At 31.1% G+C, this 19968-nt stretch overlaps 3 protein-coding genes across 4 annotated transcripts; 2 read left to right on the plus strand and 1 right to left on the minus strand.

The window, feature by feature from the left end:
* Positions 1–7559: 7559 nt before the first annotated feature.
* LOC114177961 (probable xyloglucan 6-xylosyltransferase 5) lies at positions 7560–9431 on the plus strand. Its single transcript, XM_028063586.1, has one exon. The coding sequence runs from the start codon at positions 7803–7805 to the stop codon at positions 9138–9140; it is 1338 nt and encodes a 445-aa protein (XP_027919387.1). The 5' UTR covers positions 7560–7802; the 3' UTR covers positions 9141–9431.
* A 1902-nt stretch (positions 9432–11333) lies between these two features.
* Positions 11334–13120, minus strand: LOC114176464. Of its 2 annotated transcripts, none has more exons than XM_028061512.1 (3): positions 12621–13120; positions 11902–12001; positions 11334–11696 (listed from the first exon to the last, which is right to left on the minus strand). In XM_028061512.1, exons 1-2 carry the CDS (start codon positions 12999–13001, stop codon positions 11915–11917), a joined length of 468 nt encoding a protein of 155 aa, XP_027917313.1. In that variant the 5' UTR covers positions 13002–13120; the 3' UTR covers positions 11334–11696; positions 11902–11914. The 2 variants fall into 2 exon arrangements, with proteins under 2 accessions (XP_027917313.1, XP_027917312.1); XM_028061511.1 differs by having other exon boundaries at positions 11890–12001; positions 12621–13119.
* A 2442-nt stretch (positions 13121–15562) lies between these two features.
* Positions 15563–18181, plus strand: LOC114175529 (probable receptor-like protein kinase At5g61350). Its single transcript, XM_028060285.1, is given in 2 exon segments — positions 15563–17320; positions 17323–18181. Coding segments are annotated over 2 exon segments (2478 nt in total). The 3' UTR covers positions 18043–18181.
* The last annotated feature ends 1787 nt before the right edge of the window (positions 18182–19968 follow it).

Genomic DNA, 19968 nt, shown 5'->3' on the forward strand with positions numbered 1-19968 from the left:
ATGAAATGCCTCAGAGAACTCAGAATGAGGATTTTATAAATTTGATGAATGAGAGACATGTAAGCTATGTTCTAATAAGTACAAATATGCAATTGGAATGCAAAGAAGGATGCTAAAAATTAAAATCATGCATGAAAATCAAAGCTGGCAGTTTTGACACAAGTTTAAGACCAAATCTGCCTTCCTTGATTACTAATGCAGAAAATGCACATGCAGTGATTGGAACAAGTTGAAAATGATGTTTATGAATGGAAGATGCAAGCTATATTCAAGGAACACATGCAGGGCTAAAAGTCACGTTTGGAACTGAGTTTGACCGATTTACACATATCAAGATCTTTCTAAATGCTGAAACTATATGTTCTACTAACCTATAATGCAGTTGGTGTAGAGACAACGTATTCAACACGTCTGGAATGATGAGGAAAGATGACCAAAACTATTTAATCAGATAAAATGCATACACAACCAAAAATCACACTTGAAACTGGGTTTGGTAGCAACAGGCGTGACAGCGTTCTAAAGTCTGAACTGTTAAATTGGTTTCTATGCTTTACAATGACTTAACTAAGCTACTGATTAGGCAAACATGATCTAAGCTATGTGAATTGACCTAAGAGCAGTTAAATGAACAAAAAGACTAGTGAAATAAAAAATCCCCAATTGGGTAAAATTGCTAAAACAAAACTGAACTGGATTCCTAATCTATTATGCAGAAACTAAATTTACACCAAGCATGCTCAAATGCCAAATACAAATTCAGAGTTAAAATCAGTAACCGAAGAACCATTTGCCTAATCTACACTAACACATCAGATGATCTAACTAGTGGACAATGAATTGCAGTGAATTTTAAAGAAAGCTGTAAAAACTACTAACATAGCAACGCAGGAAAAATAAAGGATTGAAAACAAGGAAATTAAAGAAGATTAGAGAGCAAATTGAAAAGTAATTTCTGAATCAAGATGTGCTCCTAATTGGTGAATTGAACGTTAGAAGACATCTTGTGAATAAGGTCCACTTTGGATCCTTGGATTCTGAAACAGAATTCAAAGATTACAAGTTCAAAAGAAAAGCAATTCTGAATTCAATAAGGAAAAAATTGCACAAACAGATTAAAATGTTATACTCTGAAATTCTAAATCAAATTCAGTAAACTTGCTTTTAGGCAGGTAAAGTTAAGTGCAACAATTAAAAGGGCAATGACAGAATCGAACTATAACTAGACAAGAACATTAAAATCAAAGCAAGAAAGCAACAGGACATAAAAGCTAGAGAGTGAATTTGCAAGAAAAGAAAGGTCTGGTGCAGGAGACGTAACTGGTGCAAGAAAGATTTAAAGAAACTCATACATTGCATTGAGTTTAAAATGTACATAAAATGGAGAGTTATCAGTGTACTTCCCTCAAAGTTCATACCTTTCACGGGAATTTGAGAGAATAACTAATATAAAGTGCATCTCTCCGATACTTCACCCTTGTCAATGACACGACTTGATTATTGTCTTCTGTAGTGTGGTTCTTCCAAGGACAAGGTTCTTATCAGTCAACATTTTGTCTCGATCGCTTGCACATATTTTCAAATTACTTATCTTCTTTATGTTTTTGAGACCCAACTTTAGAAATAATTTTTGAACCTCCTTGTAATATAGTTTGAGAAAGTTATGTTTATGCTTGTAGAAGCTTCCGTATCAAAAGCATCTAGATTCAAAAATCAGTTATTGTAGGAATTAATGGCACTTGCACACCCCATCGCACAATCTCATGTTTCTTTTTTGTCTGTGTTTTTGAGCTTTACTTATGATAGAAGTAAAATGCTCTTTTTTTCCATTTAGGAGGTGAATGTGCTATTTTTGAAACTACATCGCTCATAACACAGTGTTACAAAATGGAGGGAGCAAGCAGAAGATCAAGATCTGAGAACCCCTCACATGGGTCCATGGCACATGTAAGTTAAGCAGAGCGTCAATATGGGGATGTTGTGGGGCCCATTTAGGTCTCACCCACGTTTCCAGTTTCCGCTCTTCAATCCAACATTCCATGACAATGGAAGTGGAATCCACGCGCTTCCCAGAAGATGAGAATAAGCTAAGGACGCGTTGACAGTATGAAGATGATGTCGTAAAGAGGTGCGTAACAACAGTGAAGGGACAAGATGGTCCAATGCCAGAATGTCCTAAGCTGGATTCGGCTCCATCTCGATGCATACTTACGTGCGGTGATTAATTGGTTTCCCCTTTCCTCTATAAATATCCTTAATTATAACATGTTCCTTTTTAGCTTTGGTTTGGCACATAATAATTTTTTGTTTTGGTTGAATCTTTTTTTTCTAGTGAAATTTAAGATTAATATATTTTTTAAAACTTTGGTTTAATAGTCTCTTAATCTAAGAAATGTATAGATTTAGTCTTTTTAATAAATTCAAACACATTTTATGATATTATTTGAGTTGTTTTCACTATATATGTTCGTTCGAATGTTAGTTGATAGTAAAACATATTTGAAACAGGATTAAAAACATATTTAACTTTTTTTAGGCTTAATTATACATTTGATTATTGTATTTGTTTGGTCGTTTCAATTTCGTCTCCTCTTTCCTTCTTTATCAATTTAGTCTTTTAATTTTTTAAAATGGTCCAATTTGTTCAATTTCATCAAGCTCACATTAACGTCATGTTCGTACGTGTCAAGTGTTAATTTGTGTATTTTTTAATAATTTTTTTTAATTTAAATAAGGAAATACATAATCTATCACATGTTAGGTCATGATCATGTCATGTGGGGGTGGGAGTGCCACATATCATTGTAATTGGCACATGGTAATAGTTGTTTTCCATTTAATCCAAATATTTAAAATTTTGATTCAATTTAGTCTTGAAATATTTTAAGAGAATATAATTTTATTCTCTCTAAACTGATACCAAATCAATAATTAATCTTAATTACAATATATATATATATATATATATATATATATGAAAATATTTGTTTAGAATTTATATATTAAATCACTCCACCTAAATACTTAATTTTTTTTTTTACATTTTTACATTGTAATTATTTATACTTGTAAAAAATGATATAATTTGAATATTTAGGTAAAGTAATTTGATATATAAATTTTAAAACATTTATTTTAACATGTATATATGAATTTAATTATTAATTTGATATCAAATTAGACAAATTAAATTGTTTTAGAAAAATAGAAGGATTAAATTAAATTAAAAATTTTAAATATAGAGATTAAATTAAAAAAACTACAGTCATATTATATTAATAATAATGATATAATGACACGTGACACCTGACAATTTATGTTTATTTTTTAAATTAAAAAAAAAACTAAACAAAAAATTATAAAGTTAACACCGATATGTACAAAGATACTGTATTAAATAGGATCAAATTAGATTATTTTTAAAAATTAAAAAATCAAATTAAACAAAAATAAATAAATAAATAAATAAATAATTCAACTGAAACGAACAAATACGAAAATTAAAACAAATGTGTAATTAAGATTTTTTCAAAATTTGTTTTCATAATTTAATTAGTTAAGATTATCTTCTCTTTTGTTGGAGTTAGTTCTTGGACAATATTACGGTGATACTTAACAAATTTTTATATATCCTTTACATATATTATTTTATTCTTTAATTATTTTTAAAATTAATTTTTTAATGATAAAAATATCCTAAAACTAATTTGTCAATTACTTATAAAAAATAAAATAAAAACACTTTCCTTCAACTCTTTAACTACATTCATGCCTTTTGGCCTTTTGTCTCTTTTTAACTTGTCGGATTGGGGAATTAGTTGACTTCTTTTTTCTGTCCAACCAAATCTTATTCATACACAAAACTAAAATACGCTTTTGACATTACAAAATTGTGATGTGTTATAGGGCACCCAATTGCCCAATCTCCTTCCCTCATACTTTTTTATCTACATTCCAACAACTGAAAAATAAATTCTTCATTTCTAGGGACATTAATGGAAATAGTTTTACAAGATCAAGTCATCACTTATAATTGGCGTAGCTTTTTAAATGAATTCAATATTTTGTTATTCTCTCCAAAGCTACCAACTTTTGATTTTGTTTTGTACAACTCTTTTCGAAAATTATCTTTTTTAATTCTTGTAAAATGTTCAATTTTTGGGTTTACTCTTTGTAATATTTTTATTTGGTTTTCATCCCTCCAAAATTTAAATAGTTCTTTTTAGTCTCTGATATTCATTTTAAAATAAATAACTAACGTTTCATGGATAATACGCACCTATACATAGTGTGTCACATGAGATGGTTATTCAACTCATAAGTAGTTAAATAGGACCATGTAATAGTATGGACTAAAAGTTATAATATTTAATTTTAAGAGGACAAAAAATAAAATTTTTAATAGGGACCGAAATAAAAAGCACATTCATTTTACATTGAGTATATATATATATATATATATATATATATATATATATATATATATATATATATATATATAATGTATTTATCCTGCATAAATTGTATGTGAAAATGAAATAAATTATTTACATTGCAAATATATGCAGCATTGTCTAAAATTATTATCTTAAAATGAAATTTTTGAATAATTTTTATAAATTACTAGTTCAAAACCAATTTGACTAGATACATTAATAAAAATACCCCGAGTAGGTATTGTGATTATATAATGTCAATTTACTCTTTACATGGATTGTATTACATATCTAATGAATTACACAAAGAAATATTCATTGATGATACGTGATTTACTTAATATTAATATAAAATTTAGTGTGTATTTGGTTCTTCATCAAATTAGTTATAATTAATTTTCTAACGTAAAATTAATATATGTTTAATTTTCAAAATCAATTGAAAAATAAAAAATTTACATTAAATAAAAAACAACTAATGCTCACTTTTGCGTTGAAAATCAATTTTGAATGCTGAACTAAACACACTTTTAATTTTATTAGCATGTCTACTTTCACATGTTTCATAGTACTTAACTGAATATATATAATTTTAGTTGTTTAAATTTGATAATTATGAGATAGTAATCTAGTTTGGTGTGCTGACTTGTTGATAGATATATATTAAAAAAAAAATACAGTATTGCATCATGAGTATTACTTCAATGATATAATAGTATACTTGTGATATATATTATTAGTTCACCACTACAAACGAATGAATGAATTAAATTAAGTTTAATATTCTATTTATAATAATTTACTGATTTTATAATCTAAACTATATATAAATTAATAAATATAATTTATTAATCATATTCATTTTCAACATGGACTATCATATGAGTTGGTAAATGAAAATTATTGTCTTCATGTTATCATAAGAAAAATTATTTTTGTGAGAAAAAATAATCAGTTAATATAGTGAATAATTTAGATACTAATTTATAAATTAAGAATTATTGATAATTAAAATAAATTTTGTTATAAATAAAAAATTATAATTAGTCTCTAAATTTGTAATTAAAATAGTTCTTCCTATAAATTGATTTCTAAATCGTTTCTAAATTAGCTACCAAGATTTTGAATATCAAATAAATTGTTCTCTAAATTTGATCTATATTTAGTCATTTGGAGATTAAATTAGAGACCGATTATTTTGGTGGTCAAAACCTTATAGTTAGTGTTAGTGACTAATTTATATATCAATTCATAATAAAAAAATAGTTGCCAATTTAAAAACAAATTATTTATATTAAGAACTATTTTAATTATCAATAATTTTTAGTTTATAAATTGATATCTGAATTAGTCACAATAATTAATTATTTTTTATCACTCAAATTTATCATTATTTAAAAAATTTGTTATAAATGTATTATCTGTTGGGTCTTTCGAGGAAGAATCAGTGAGGAGATATAACACTAATCAAATACGAACCCCCTCCATATATAAGAGATTGTCACCATTTTTTAACCTAAAAGTCTTAAGACAATGAGTGTATAAATCTTTATTCTTATAAGATATTCAACTTTCTCATCTTTAATCAATATGAAACTTAAGCTCACACTTGAATTCCAATATTATAATCTATATTAAAAGGACTTACATGTTATTATTCGGTTATTGTCTACCAGAACAAAAATTAACTTCATACGTATTATAAAATCATTTAACTCATTTAACTATGTTAAATTTCAATAATTTCTTAATATTTTTTGTAAAATGAAAATGTACATTGTAATAATTTAACATAATACTAGATATTAATTAAAGTGATAATATTTTTAAATAAAATAGAAGTAGATAAAAGTATTTATAAAAAATATTATTATTTTTCTTATAAATAAAACGAAATACTAAACGTTTTGGTAGATGTAAAAGAAAAGAACAAGATATATTTGATGCAAAACATGATGGTTACCTTATATAAAACATCCGTCTTTTGGAGAGATAAGCATATAAAAAAAATGAAAAAAATCCTTATGTATATTTGAATAAGCCTAAAATAGTGTAGAAATTAATAAATAAAAGGTTAAATACGTTTTCGGTCTCTCAAGTTTCAGTGAATTTTGGAATTAGTCCATATTCAAAACTTTATAGCAATTTAGTCATTCATCTTTAGAAATGTGTGAATTTAGTCATTCTTACCAAATTTTGTTAAGTTTATTTGATATTTTAAACACATTTAATGATAATATTTGAGTTAACATTGAAGTAAAAATGTGTCAAACGGTGTAAATAATTCAAATACTAGTATAAGATGTGCTTGAAACGTTAGATAAACTTAACAAAAATTGGTTAAAAGGACTAAATTCACGCATTTTGAAAAATGAAGGACTAAATTGGTCAAAAATTTTGAAGATGGACTAATTCCAAATTTTACTTGAACTTGAGGACTAAAAACGTATTTAGTTATAAATAAATAATGTGAATATTTTATATCATTCAAAAAATTATTTTTAATACTTTTTAACGATAAAATATTTATTAATTTTTTGTTTCTATATTTAATTTTTAAGTACTTTCTCGTGTATGCATTTTGCACCTGTTTTCTACTTCATATATACATTTTCTATGTAAAGTCATAACGAAAGTGACATCTTTTAAAATAATTATTACAAAAATAATGATTTAACATACAAGATAATATATAATTAAATAACAATATAAAAACTTTACAATAATAGTTTTGTATATTAAGTATATTTTAGGGTTTAGCAGAATAAAGTTTGCTTTTCATTGTTAAAAAAATAATAATATTCTTTATTCAGTTGAAAATTTGAATTGTTGGTATATAATAGTATTTCCATAAACGATAAAAAAAATTGTTTTTTCCGAATTGGAAGTTGCTATTATCCGATTGATAAGTTAATATTTCTCTTATCATATTTAACCGTATAATTTATTTTAAGCGTTTTTAGTTTTGTCCATTTTACCTCTGAGCGTGTCGGAGGCAGGAACTCAACTAAACTGCTGTAAACAGCAATGATGTTAGAAAAGAAAAAAAAAATGTATTAAATATAAATATAAATTAGCAGAAAGAGGGGAAAATATATTTTATTATGATTATTTATAAGTGTTAAAGATCTATCTATCTAAGACTAAGGAAAAGGAAAAACACGTCTTTCTTAGTTTCTGTGTTCCTGCAACCCACCTTCACTTTCATCTCCTTAAAAACAAACCAATGATTTTGTTTGTAAACCTCGATCCGAGGAGACAAACACCCTCCACACTCTAGCCTTCATCCTCTGTTTATGCAGCATTTCGCAAACAACACTTTTTGCTGATTCGTTTCAGGTGAAATTCCCCAAATCTCGTGCCGACATGGGGCAAGATAATCACCACAAGCGCAGCACCAGCAACGCTTTACCCACCTCCAACGCTCGAGGACGCGCCACCGGGCTCCCACGCGGCCGCCAGATCCAGAAGACCTTCAACAACATCAAGATCACTATTCTATGCGGCTTTGTCACCATCCTCGTCCTCCGCGGCACCATCGGCGTTAATCTTGGCTCCTCCGATGCCGACGCCGTCAACCAGAACCTTATCGAGGAGACCAACCGCATCCTCGCCGAGATCCGATCCGACGCCGACCCCTCCGATCCCGACGACCAGCAACCCTTCAACCCCAACGCTACCTTCACCCTCGGCCCCAAAATCAATAATTGGGACCAAGAGCGCCAAAATTGGCTCACTCAAAACCCTGAATACCCTAATTTCATCAGAGGTAAACCTCGCATCTTACTCCTCACTGGTTCCCCTCCCAAACCCTGTGATAACCCTATTGGAGATCATTACCTCTTGAAGTCCATTAAGAACAAGATTGACTACTGTAGATTACACGGGATTGAAATTGTGTACAATTTGGCTCATTTGGATGTGGAACTTGCTGGCTACTGGGCTAAGTTGCCTATGATTCGGAGGTTGATGTTGTCACATCCCGAGGTTGAGTGGATTTGGTGGATGGACAGTGATGCGTTTTTTACTGATATGGTGTTTGAGCTTCCCATGTCTAAGTACGATGCGTATAATTTGGTTCTTCATGGATACCCTGATTTGTTGTTTGACCAGAAGTCTTGGATTGCGGTGAATACTGGGAGTTTTCTGTTTAGGAACTGTCAGTGGTCTTTGGATTTGCTTGATGAATGGGCTCCCATGGGACCTAAGGGGCCGGTTCGCGAGGAGGCCGGCAAGATCTTGACGGCCAATCTCAAGGGGAGGCCGGCTTTTGAGGCCGACGATCAGTCTGCATTGATATACTTGCTGCTGTCCAAGAAGGAGAAGTGGATGGATAAGGTGTTTCTTGAGAATTCCTTCTATTTGCACGGTTACTGGGCAGGGTTGGTTGATCGGTACGAGGAGATGATTGAGAAGTATCACCCCGGGTTGGGGGATGAGAGATGGCCGTTTGTGACACATTTTGTCGGCTGTAAGCCCTGTGGGAGCTATGGAGATTATCCTGTGGAGAGGTGCCTCAGTAGCATGGAGAGGGCTTACAATTTTGCTGATAATCAGGTGCTTAAACTCTATGGGTTCAGGCATCGTGGTCTGTTGAGCCCCAAGATCAAGAGGATCAGAAATGAGACTGTTACTCCTTTGGAGTTTGTAGACCAATTTGATATTCGAAGGCATTCTACGGAAAGCAAGGGATTGAAGAGCTAGTAAGAAATGCTGTTCAATGCTGGTGGTATTATAGACAGAAATTATTTAGAAGTGAAATTTCATTTGGGGACAGTTCACATGTAACTTCTGCTTTTTCTGTTGTCTTGGTACTTCTTTTGAGAATGTTAGGATATAATTCTTTCGTAATTTATCTTATGAGTTTGAGCAATCAGCAAACAAATTTTATTTACTCATCTGCTGTATACTGAGCTTCCTTTGTATTTGGGCTTTTGTGACATTAAATCAATTCACGAACTTAATATACTTCCGTGTCCTCTTTCTGTTTTGTAACATGAGGTAACCACCACTTTCTGTTTCTGATATATTTGATCTGCAGATCTCAAATGTGTTTCCAAATTCCAAGAGAAAGCAAAGAAAATAAAGGTATGATCTTCAACAATGGAAGTTTGTGATAGTTTGTCTGAATTATGATTCGAAGCAAATTTTTATGATACATTTGGACAATGTTTTGGATTCATAACCTTAGTGGTAACAGAGAATCCAGAATGTGAGGAGTGTTCTTTGACATGTAACAACAGAATAAATATCTTATACCAGACACACCAACATCTTTTAACTGCAACACTGTTTTGTCTTGGAGCCAAAAAGGTGTCATTCATTGTAACCGATAGAGCGGCTTTATATGTGATTATCGTGTCTCACTAGGCGCTGCTTTCTTGCACGTTAATGTTATCGTATTTCTTTGTCAGATGCTACAGCTTTCGTTCCGATTATACATTCAGTGCACTGTAGGTACAGAAATAAAACCTTGTATTTTCTTGACGAGTTGTTTTCACCTTCCAATAATTTTTTTCTCTTCCCATTTGCGAGTACCACAGAGCTGAAGAAAACAAATACTTCGGACAGGTTATCATTTATGACTGATGAGCAAAGAATAGGAACATAGTATGGTTATTAATATGCTGTAGAAGTTTTAGTATTAGGCTATTGCCACTTTCTTTGGCACTACTTTTTCTAATAACCTCATTGTCATTTTGTGGAAATGGGTTAATGAGATTTACATAAATTTTCACTTAACAATAAAGCATCAAAAGAAGTATGAAAGTACTCTCGCTGGTCTGACGGTGATGGTAATTCAACACACTCTCGATTTAGTTGGATGCTTTTAAGAGACTCCTAACACCACATCACTTATCTCTGTATCCCTATCGTTATCTCTTGCAAGTTATAATTGCAAAATGAGTCAATTCAATATTTAAGGTGTCGCCTTCATTGTACTAACAAATAATTGCACAGTTGTGGTTTGATTAAAATTCAACTCCTTTTATAGAGTAGAGTAGAGATCGCAATGAGACGCGTAGAGGTTGTTTGATTATATTTGTCCCATTTTATAAATAAAAACTTATACTTATCGTTATTATTATTATCAAATAATGTATATTTCTGATGTGTATCTGTCTTAATTTTTATTAAATAATTTAAAAATAAATGAAAATTGAAACAAATAAAATATAATATTATGAAAATTTTAATTTTGAAAAAGATATAAACTTTTTTCTCATAAATAATAAATAACAATTAAAAAATTGTATTTAGGTACATTTTAAAATAAAGTATCAGATTAACTAAAGTATTTAATAATTAAAAATGATGACCAGTGTAAAAATTCAAGGATTATATAAACACGTTCCATCCGAATATTTTAGTTAACATTGGGATTTCCATTAATTCTCGATACCAATGAATATGGATTTACTTATCAGAAGACAAAGAAGGGAAAGGAAAATACTATAGGTTGCTTGATGTTGGGGAGAAGGGAGGAGCAAAATGTTAGAAGCAAATCTACTATTTCACATCCTTATTTTCAGTGAAATTACTTATCTTTCTAACCATGTCCTATGTGTCTCATTTATTTCTACTCCAACAAACAACTACACATTTAATTTTATTTCTTACTCCTTTTTTTCAACTTATTTCTTCATTGTTTTCTCCGAATTAAGCACACCTAAGTGATCTCACCCTTTTTCCTTATGTTATGTATATTGTATATGCACAACACAAGGTAGTCCTGGTTTCATGTATATTCTATTTGGTATCAGACTATCAGTCCTTTCGATCCAGCTTCATCATTGTTAACCAAGAGGATGCGCTACAAAATTTTCTACATATGATTAACAGTTCAAATGTTTTATTGCATGGCTTTTATTTTGAATAAAAGTATAGGAAGTCAAATGAAAAACCGTAATTCAGCCTGAAAATATATTAAACCATGTAGAATGACACGTTCTATGGCTTGCATCTCAAATATATTAAATAAAAAAAATGGGATTTTCCAAAAAGCTCACCAAATATGGTGGGAGTCATTTAGTTAACATCAAGGGCCTGCACAAATGAAACATGCGCTGAAGATCTATAGCACAAAGAACTTAGCTGAATAACCATTAGTACAGTTAAGAGAATTCAGCCATTTCCTTGCTGATCTAGTCATTGACGAATCATGAGGAGTGGAGAACTTCCTTCTTCAACGTTGGCACTTCAATTCGTCAGCCATTTGCTTTGCAGATGCCAGTTCTGAGTACATGTTAAATCACTCAGCTGTAGCAGGAACATGTGCGAAGAATCACAATTAGTTCTTTTGTCAATTACAACCTAACTCTCACATGCAGAATACAAACAAGTTGAGAAAATGCACACGTAAGCAGTGATATTTAAAAATAGAAAGACAAAAGCGGCATCACTGTTTGGTGAAACTCTTGTTCACCGTTCTTTGTGAATGTGAGCTACCAACCATTTTCACAACCTATAGGCAATCATTAGTCCACTTTCGCAGCCAGAGCCTTGTGACGATCGATAAGTATTTCGTTCATTTGTGCAATCTGGTTCAATAGTTGGGCAATTTTCTGTAAACAGAAGTAACCAGCAATTACAAACGAAGGCCAAAACAAATGAGTACTAGCTAGCATAGTAGTAAAAAGTGTACATATTCAAGAGAATGAATACAAAGAAATGAGAGAAAACATAAATGCATTTGCATAGAAAATCAGTCATTCATGCGCACATACACATCCAATTTTTGGGTAAACAAGGTGAGGTCATTCTTAATTGTAAATTTCCTCCACTCCATTTGCTATATGACTCCTGAACCTTTCTTATCTTGTCACTGTAAAAATTGTTCTGACCTTAAATTTCTTAACCTTAGGTTCACTTCAATCCAAATATTGTTCGTTTTAACTCCCATGGGATGTCATAGTTCTATTCATTAAAAGGAAGATAAAGGTGTTCACAAATTTCTCTTTTAACCTTGATTCCTAACCAATTTGAGGCTTTTTAGTGAATGAAACAAAGCAATCACACGATTAATACAACATTATCACATGCCACACAACAAACAGGTTGTTGTCTCTTTCCGTTTTTATAGGCTTAACTATCCTATGGTTAACTAGTACACCCAGAAAAGCTAACATGAGCTAAAACCCATAAAAATGGGAAATTTTATGAAAGAAAAGAAAAATACCGAACCTGTTCTTTTTGCTTGACGATGGAGATGAGACGAGCTTCATTGGGTGTGAGGGTTCTCTTCTTCTTCGCGGCGGTGATGATCCAGCAGAACATTAAGAGCGCCGCAGCGGGAACCCCAATTGACCAAATTGCCCCTTTGTTCCTGAAAGAGGAAAGCTTGGAACGAAAGATCTGGAGGGCGATAGTGGTCCAGCCGCGAATCCGAGAATGGAAGGGTGAGGGAGAAGGAGGTGATTGGGGGGTGTGGTGGTCTGAATGTGGTGAGAGAATTTGGAGGTTTTCGTGGTGAATTGGGGGAAATACCAAATCGTCTTTGTTATCGTGGATTGACCAATCATTTGGATTTGGAAGTGGTGGAAGTTGAGGATCCACATTCCCCATGCTTCTTCATTCAACTCAGGAATCACAATTGTTTTTTTTCTTCTTTTTCTTACTTTCTCATTTTCTTTAATTCATTTCATAAGCTCTCCATTGCACTCCACTGTCAGCTTCTTCGCAAAATTTTGAATGTAAACAAACACACACAATTATTCTTTATTTTTTCGCATGTTTAATGCCGCAAATTTTGTTTATAATAAATTGGTGATATTTGATAATTCAATCATAATAATGCAATTTAAATAAATAAGGATTCAAGGTTGTATCAAATTAATGATAAAGATAGTTTAATCCACTTTTTTTTATCCACTTTTAACTCACTTTTTCAATCACTATTAAATAATTTATTTTGATTTTTTTAAATGATGTGATGTAATTAATCTAATGGTGATTAAAGTGATGGGTTAAAAGTGGATAAAGTATCATTGTCTTTAAAAAAATTCTCTTTCTGAAACCTATGTCGTTTATTACGATACAAATGTAATGAAAAAGATAAAAAAAACCTGAGTTATAATATATATATATATATATATATATATATATATAATTAAATATGGTTCCAAATTTGAATAAATTGATTTAAACAAATATTAAAAATTTAGTTTTTATTTATTCATCTAGATCAATACATTCATCTGATAATACAAGACATGCATATACGTCTATTTTAAAAATAATATAATATAATATATATATATATATATATATATTAAAAAATATAAATTTTTTTTTAAAATTATGATAAGTATATGATCATTAATGTATGAATATAAATTAAAATTATATATATTAAAAGTTGTCAAAATAAAAAATTATATCATTATTAATTTATAAATTAAATATTTTATTAATATTTATTAAAATATTTTATAATATCAAACACAAGTGAACCAAATCGAAGAATTGATATATCATATATAATTCAATCAATTTATATTATAATACTAAAAATAACAAAAAATAGAATGGTCATATTAATCATTCAATGTAATAATAATATATTAATGTGAAGATAGATAATTTGTTTGAGCGGTAGTGATATTTTGACGTAATAACTTAAAATACACAAACATAAAAACTTAACATAATAATATTTTTTTTTTAAATTAAGATCCTAATATGTATTATTATTTATTGATGCAGATTGTTGAGTTAATATATTTTTTAGAAAAATTATCTTTTGACTAAGTTTTTACGATGTTTGACATGATAACACTTTAACACTTTAGATGAAAAAAATGTTTAGTGTCATTTGAAAAGAGAGGAGAAATGTTTTGTATAACTTAAAAAAGAAAACTTTGTAAAATTTTGTCAATTTTTTTTTTTTATCAAAGTATCATAGTCATATTTTATAAGGGGTAAAAAAGTATTATATAAAAAAGTATTATATTCCTTTTGTTATTTTGTTTGGGTCGGAAAAATGGAAATACATCTTCCTACCAAGTTTGAAGTCAAATGTCAAACTACCATGCCTCTGGAAGAATATTACAAACCCAGTAATTAACAGTGTCAAATTACAATGTTCTTTTAAGATATTTTTAAATTTTGTAAAAATTGTAAAATGCATATTATATTATATGATTATATATAATAACACAATTAATTTTTTATTTCTCAACTTTGTAGAAATGTTGACGTTGTTGAGGACTACTCCCTCTCATACTCAAAATGAGAAATTTATGCAGATTTAAATATAAGCAAATTTTAATTTTCTAAACTTTATCTAATGTTACTATTTGAAAAATACATCTATTTTTAAATTTAAACATTGTTATCAATAAACATAACTTCAAGAAAATTTAGAAAAGTAATAATACTACTAGTATAAAAATAGATAATTTTGTTTACGGTTGAGTGCAAAGGTATTGCCAAATACAACAATGACTACATATTACGACTCATGCATCAAGTGTCCAATAATTACCTAAATGGACCGCGAAAGCCCAAGATCCCAAGAGGTGTGAGCCCAATTTAGGAAATTTAGAGTCTTTCAACACGGAATCATTCTTAAAACGAGTGACGGTAAATCAATTTGTGATTAGGATGACAAAGCAAACTAGGCCATAGATCAAATTTTTATTTTTGAATATAAAATATAATTTGTAAGTTAAAAATACTTATTTATCATAAATTTGAATCATAATATAATTATATATTTAAAAATATGATTTTACTATAAATTTTAATCACACAAAATAAATATTCATGTTGTGGAATGTCAATCTAAATGGTAGTATTTCTTAAGAGCAATTATCTCTTGATCATCATGCGAAAACATTATTTTTTGTTTGTAAACAGATTCCAATTTGGATGTTACTCGGTTTGTATTTGCTGATTGATGAAATCTGAAAGTATTTTAGGAGAAACGTCCATGGTTAAGTCCAACGTTCTACGGATTCTAACAACCTTTCTAACATGCAACCAAACCTTCTTCTTCTTCCTCTCTTCTGTTTCTGCAACTGTTGCATGCACCCTCTCCATACATAAAACCATCTTCAATGTCTTCCTCCTTTTTCATGTTTTATCTCCACCCCTTCCATCACCCTCACTGTCCAACCTTAGCAATGGGTGTAGAGAACAAAGGAACGAGATTGAAACCTACGTTTATATTATTCCTTGTCATTCTTCACCTTTTCCTTTCCACCCTCACCAAATGTTCTTTCACACCCCATGTTAACTATCTCCTTGATTGTGGCTCCTCCCACCCCACTCAGCTCACAGATGGAAGAACCTTCAAATCTGATCGTGAAACCATTTCTCTCCTAGCCACAGATGAAGATGTGCAAATATCACTTCACTCAAATATCTCCCCTTTCGTTCCTTCTTCATTTCTTCCTTTGTATCAAACTGCAAGGGTTTTCCAAGAGGAACCCACCTACTCCTTTTACATATCAAAAACTGGTAGACTTTGGGTTCGTCTTTACTTCTTCCCTCTCTCTAACCCTTCGTATAACCTAACAAGTGCTGTTTTCTCTGTCCAAACTACTCACCATGTGCTCCTGCATGAGTTCTCTGCCAGGAACAATGACTCACCTGTTTTCAAGGAATACCTTGTTAATATTTCTGATAATAGTTTTTCCCTCAAATTCAAGCCCAAGAAAAACTCCTTTGCGTTCATCAATGCAATTGAGGTTGTCTCAGCCCCTGACACTCTTATCTCGGATTCAGCAACTGCACTTTCCCCACTTGATAAATTCAAAGGCTTGTTCAATTCTGCTCTTGAAGTATCCTACAGAATAAATGTTGGTGGTCCCACCATAACTCCTGACGACGACACTTTGGCAAGAACATGGGAAACAGATGGTTCATACAACATCTTCCCACAGGGTTCTGAGACTATTTCTGTCTCCAAACAAGGCATAAAGTATCCTCATACTAGGGTTACACCTTTGATTGCTCCCAACTTGGTTTATGCAAGTGCTGTACACGTGAAGAACGCTACAGCCACACGACCGAATTTCAATCTCAGTTGGATGGTGAGTGTGGATAGGAGCAACTCTTATTTGATAAGAATGCATTTATGTGACATTATTTTGAGCAAGAGTCTTAATCATTTATACTTGAATGTGTACATCAACGGGATTGAGGGTGTGTCAGTTTTGAATCTATCATCGCAAACCAAAGCTCTAGCCACTGCTTTTTACCAGGACTTTGTGTTAAATAAACGAGATATCACAAACGGTTCCATTTTGGTTCAGGTGGGACCGACCCATCTTCCACAAGGCACGACCGATGCAATTCTGAATGGATTTGAGGTGATGAAGATTAGCAACATCGCAGACAGCTTGGATGGTTTATACTCTGTTGATGGGAAATACAAAGGGCCATGTTCAACATCCATGGAAATAAAAATTTTGGCTTATGTTGGACTTGCATTGGCTGTGACAACAATAATGTTGCTAGTAATAACTTGCATAAGGTGGAAAAAGAGGCCGCAAGGTGTACTCCTTCCTATCCATTCCCCTATATCGTGTTCAAGAAAAAGCAGTTGTGGAGGGTCAACAACATCCAGTTCCCGCAAGAGCAATAAACATGGTCATCGTGTCACCCCACAAGGGCCTAAAAGGTTCTTCCCCTTCGGTGAAATGCAACAAGCCACTAATAATTTCGACGAGAATAAAGTAATTGGTGTTGGAGGCTTCGGGAAAGTGTATCTTGGAACGTTGAAAGATGGGACAAAGGTGGCCATAAGACGAGGAAGTGGTAATTCAGAACAAGGCATCAATGAATTCAGAACAGAATTGGAAATGTTGTCAAAGCTACGCCATCGCCACCTTGTTTCATTGATAGGTTTCTGTGATGAAAACTCAGAGATGGTTCTTGTGTATATGAGTACATGGCTAATGGCCCTTTTCGTTCTCACATCTATGGCTTCGACCTCCCTTATTTGTCATGGCAAAAGAGGCTTGAAATATGCATTGGTGCAGCTCGTGGGTTGTACTACCTCCACACCGGCGCAGCTCAAAGCATCACACACCGTGATGTGAAGACAACAAACATACTCTTAGATGAGAATTACATTGCCAAGGTTTCTGACTTTGGTTTGTCAAAAGTTGTCCCAGATGAAGCTCAAGTTAGCACAGCCGTGAAGGGTAGTTTTGGGTACCTTGATCCCGAGTACTATAGGAGTCAACAACTAACTCAGAAATCTGATATATACTCTTTTGGGGTAGTCGTATTTGAGGTATTATGTGCTAGGCCAGTTATTTGCCTAACACATCCAGCAGAAGAGATTAACTTGGCTGAATGGGCAAAGAAACAACATAGAAGAGGAGTGGTCAATGAAATAATTGATCCACGTATTGTTGTTACTATCAATCCTCAATCGCTTAGTGTTTTTGTGGAAATTGCTGAGAGATGTTTAGCAGATCGTGGTGTTGATAGGCCTAGCATGGGGGATGTGTTGTGGCATTTGGAATACGCGTTGCGCCTACAAGAAGCTGCCTCACGAATTGATCAAGTTGAAGATAAAGACGCAAGTATAGACACAAACGAGGATAATTCTGTTTCGTTTTCTGAGATAGACAACTTAGAGGAGAGGTAGAGTTAGATACCTAGGAAATAAAAAGAGGATCAAATCCAAAGTGACTACTATGGTCATGCAAAATAATGCAGGCCCCAATTGGATTTAGAGTCGGGAATTTTAGTTTCACTATAAGAGCCTACTCTTTTATTTTCTACCTACTTTCTTGATTGATCGTGGTGCAAAAAAATATCAAGAATATGAAAAATTTTGTATCTCCATTGTATTTACAAAATAAATACAACCCTAACCCTAGCCAACTTCCCATCATTTAATCCCTACGATCTCCGGTTATATACTAGTTATTTTATTCATTTTTTAACCTGATATAGGATTTCAGACTCAATGAGTCATAATGATGTTTTCCTCATAAAGTTTTTGGGTTATTTTTATTTACATATTAATCTTCTTATTTCCTGAGCAACTAATTGTCTTACTCATTTTTAATTGATATGGAACTTCGTACCAACATTGTTTATGAGGTCTCTCTACTTGTATATACTAGTCATCTTACTCGATTTTACCTATGTGAAACTTAATACAAACTTTGAATATGCTTAAATGTTATTCATCTTACTCATTTTTAACTTAAACCCTAGTACTACCCCCTTCTACTTATATATTTATCGTACTAATTTTTAGTACGAACAACACAAAAGACTACAATATGCAATGGAAGATATTGACATCTTAATTATTACACAACAACTTGATACAAAGGTTATCAAATTTTACATATAGTATAGGAGAAATTGTTACATATATTTCATAATATCTAGTTTTATTTAACTATTCACATAAAACATAATTGATATTATTATACTTTTTTATAAATTAGAAAAAACAATCGTCTAAATTTATGTTTAAGATTAAGAAGATTATTGTATTAAGCTATGTAATTTTCATAAATTACTTTTCAAAATAATCAAATTAATGACTACACTGATTTTTTTTTAATTGAAATTAAGCTAATTAAAATATAATTTGTCATTTTTAATAGTTGTAAGATTAAGTGTGATACAAATCATCGTTTTCAAATTGAAATTATTTCAATTACAAATAAATAATAATTTATAATACTATTATCCAATCTTACATAAATTATGATATCAACTTGTATTATATATAATTAATTCTATTACCACTAAAAGGCAACTTATATTGTCATTAAAGTAACTCATATCACAGTAAATTTAATTACTATTAAAATCGTATCATAATTAATTTAATTCCAGCTAAACCGTGAACTTTTTAAGAAAGTAAGTTGTATATAATTAAGTACACAACAAAAATAAGTTTTTGATAAACTAAACTTTTACCAAAAAAAAAAAAAACTAACATAATGAAACATGCTTATGTTGTGAAGCTGTGACACAATATACCATATAAATGTGCTTTTAGAGTAATGCCCTTTCATATAGTTGAAACACACTTCGGATAATTTAAAAAAAAAAATGAGAAAAATGGAGATAATCTTAGAAAAAAAAAACATGGAGTGAAAATAGCAAAGCCCTAAAGACCCATGAGGCCATAGGAGAGAACACTATTTCGTTTTGCAGGTGGAATATTTGCACTTAAAACTGTTTAACATATTTCGATGTTAAGACTTATTTCATTTTGCATCCAACATATTTTGTTGCTACTTTTAATAAACATTTTACATTTCCAAAAAATCTATTAAAAAATAATTGAGGAATGAGCTTTACATCTTAAAAAGAAAATCACGTTTTTCCGTAAGTATTACAAAGAAACATTTAATTGAGAGATATTTTGAAAAAGTAGGGGTGTCGAAGTGAGCTAATCCAACTCACACGGATTGGTTCACCGCGAGTTGAGTTAAAAATGAGTGAGTCAATTCGGTTCACTTTATGGTGAGTCAGAAATTTTACAATCGAGCTTAACCTACTATAGGTTGGTGAATTAAGTGAGTTGACTCATTAACCTATA

This window comes from Vigna unguiculata, chromosome 3 (genome assembly GCF_004118075.2).
Source record: "Vigna unguiculata cultivar IT97K-499-35 chromosome 3, ASM411807v1, whole genome shotgun sequence".
Lineage (NCBI taxonomy): Eukaryota > Viridiplantae > Streptophyta > Magnoliopsida > Fabales > Fabaceae > Vigna > Vigna unguiculata.

Bases quoted from the DNA above. Each gene is read 5' to 3' on its own strand.
- LOC114177961 (XM_028063586.1), top strand. From the start codon at position 7,803: ATGGGGCAAGATAATCACCACAAGCGCAGCACCAGCAACGCTTTACCC.
- LOC114176464 (XM_028061512.1), bottom strand. From the start codon at position 13,001: ATGGGGAATGTGGATCCTCAACTTCCACCACTTCCAAATCCAAATGAT. The intron at 12,002-12,620 runs GTTCGGTATTTT...TTCTGTTTACAG, and splicing joins TCGTCAAGCAAAAAGAACAG to AAAATTGCCCAACTATTGAA.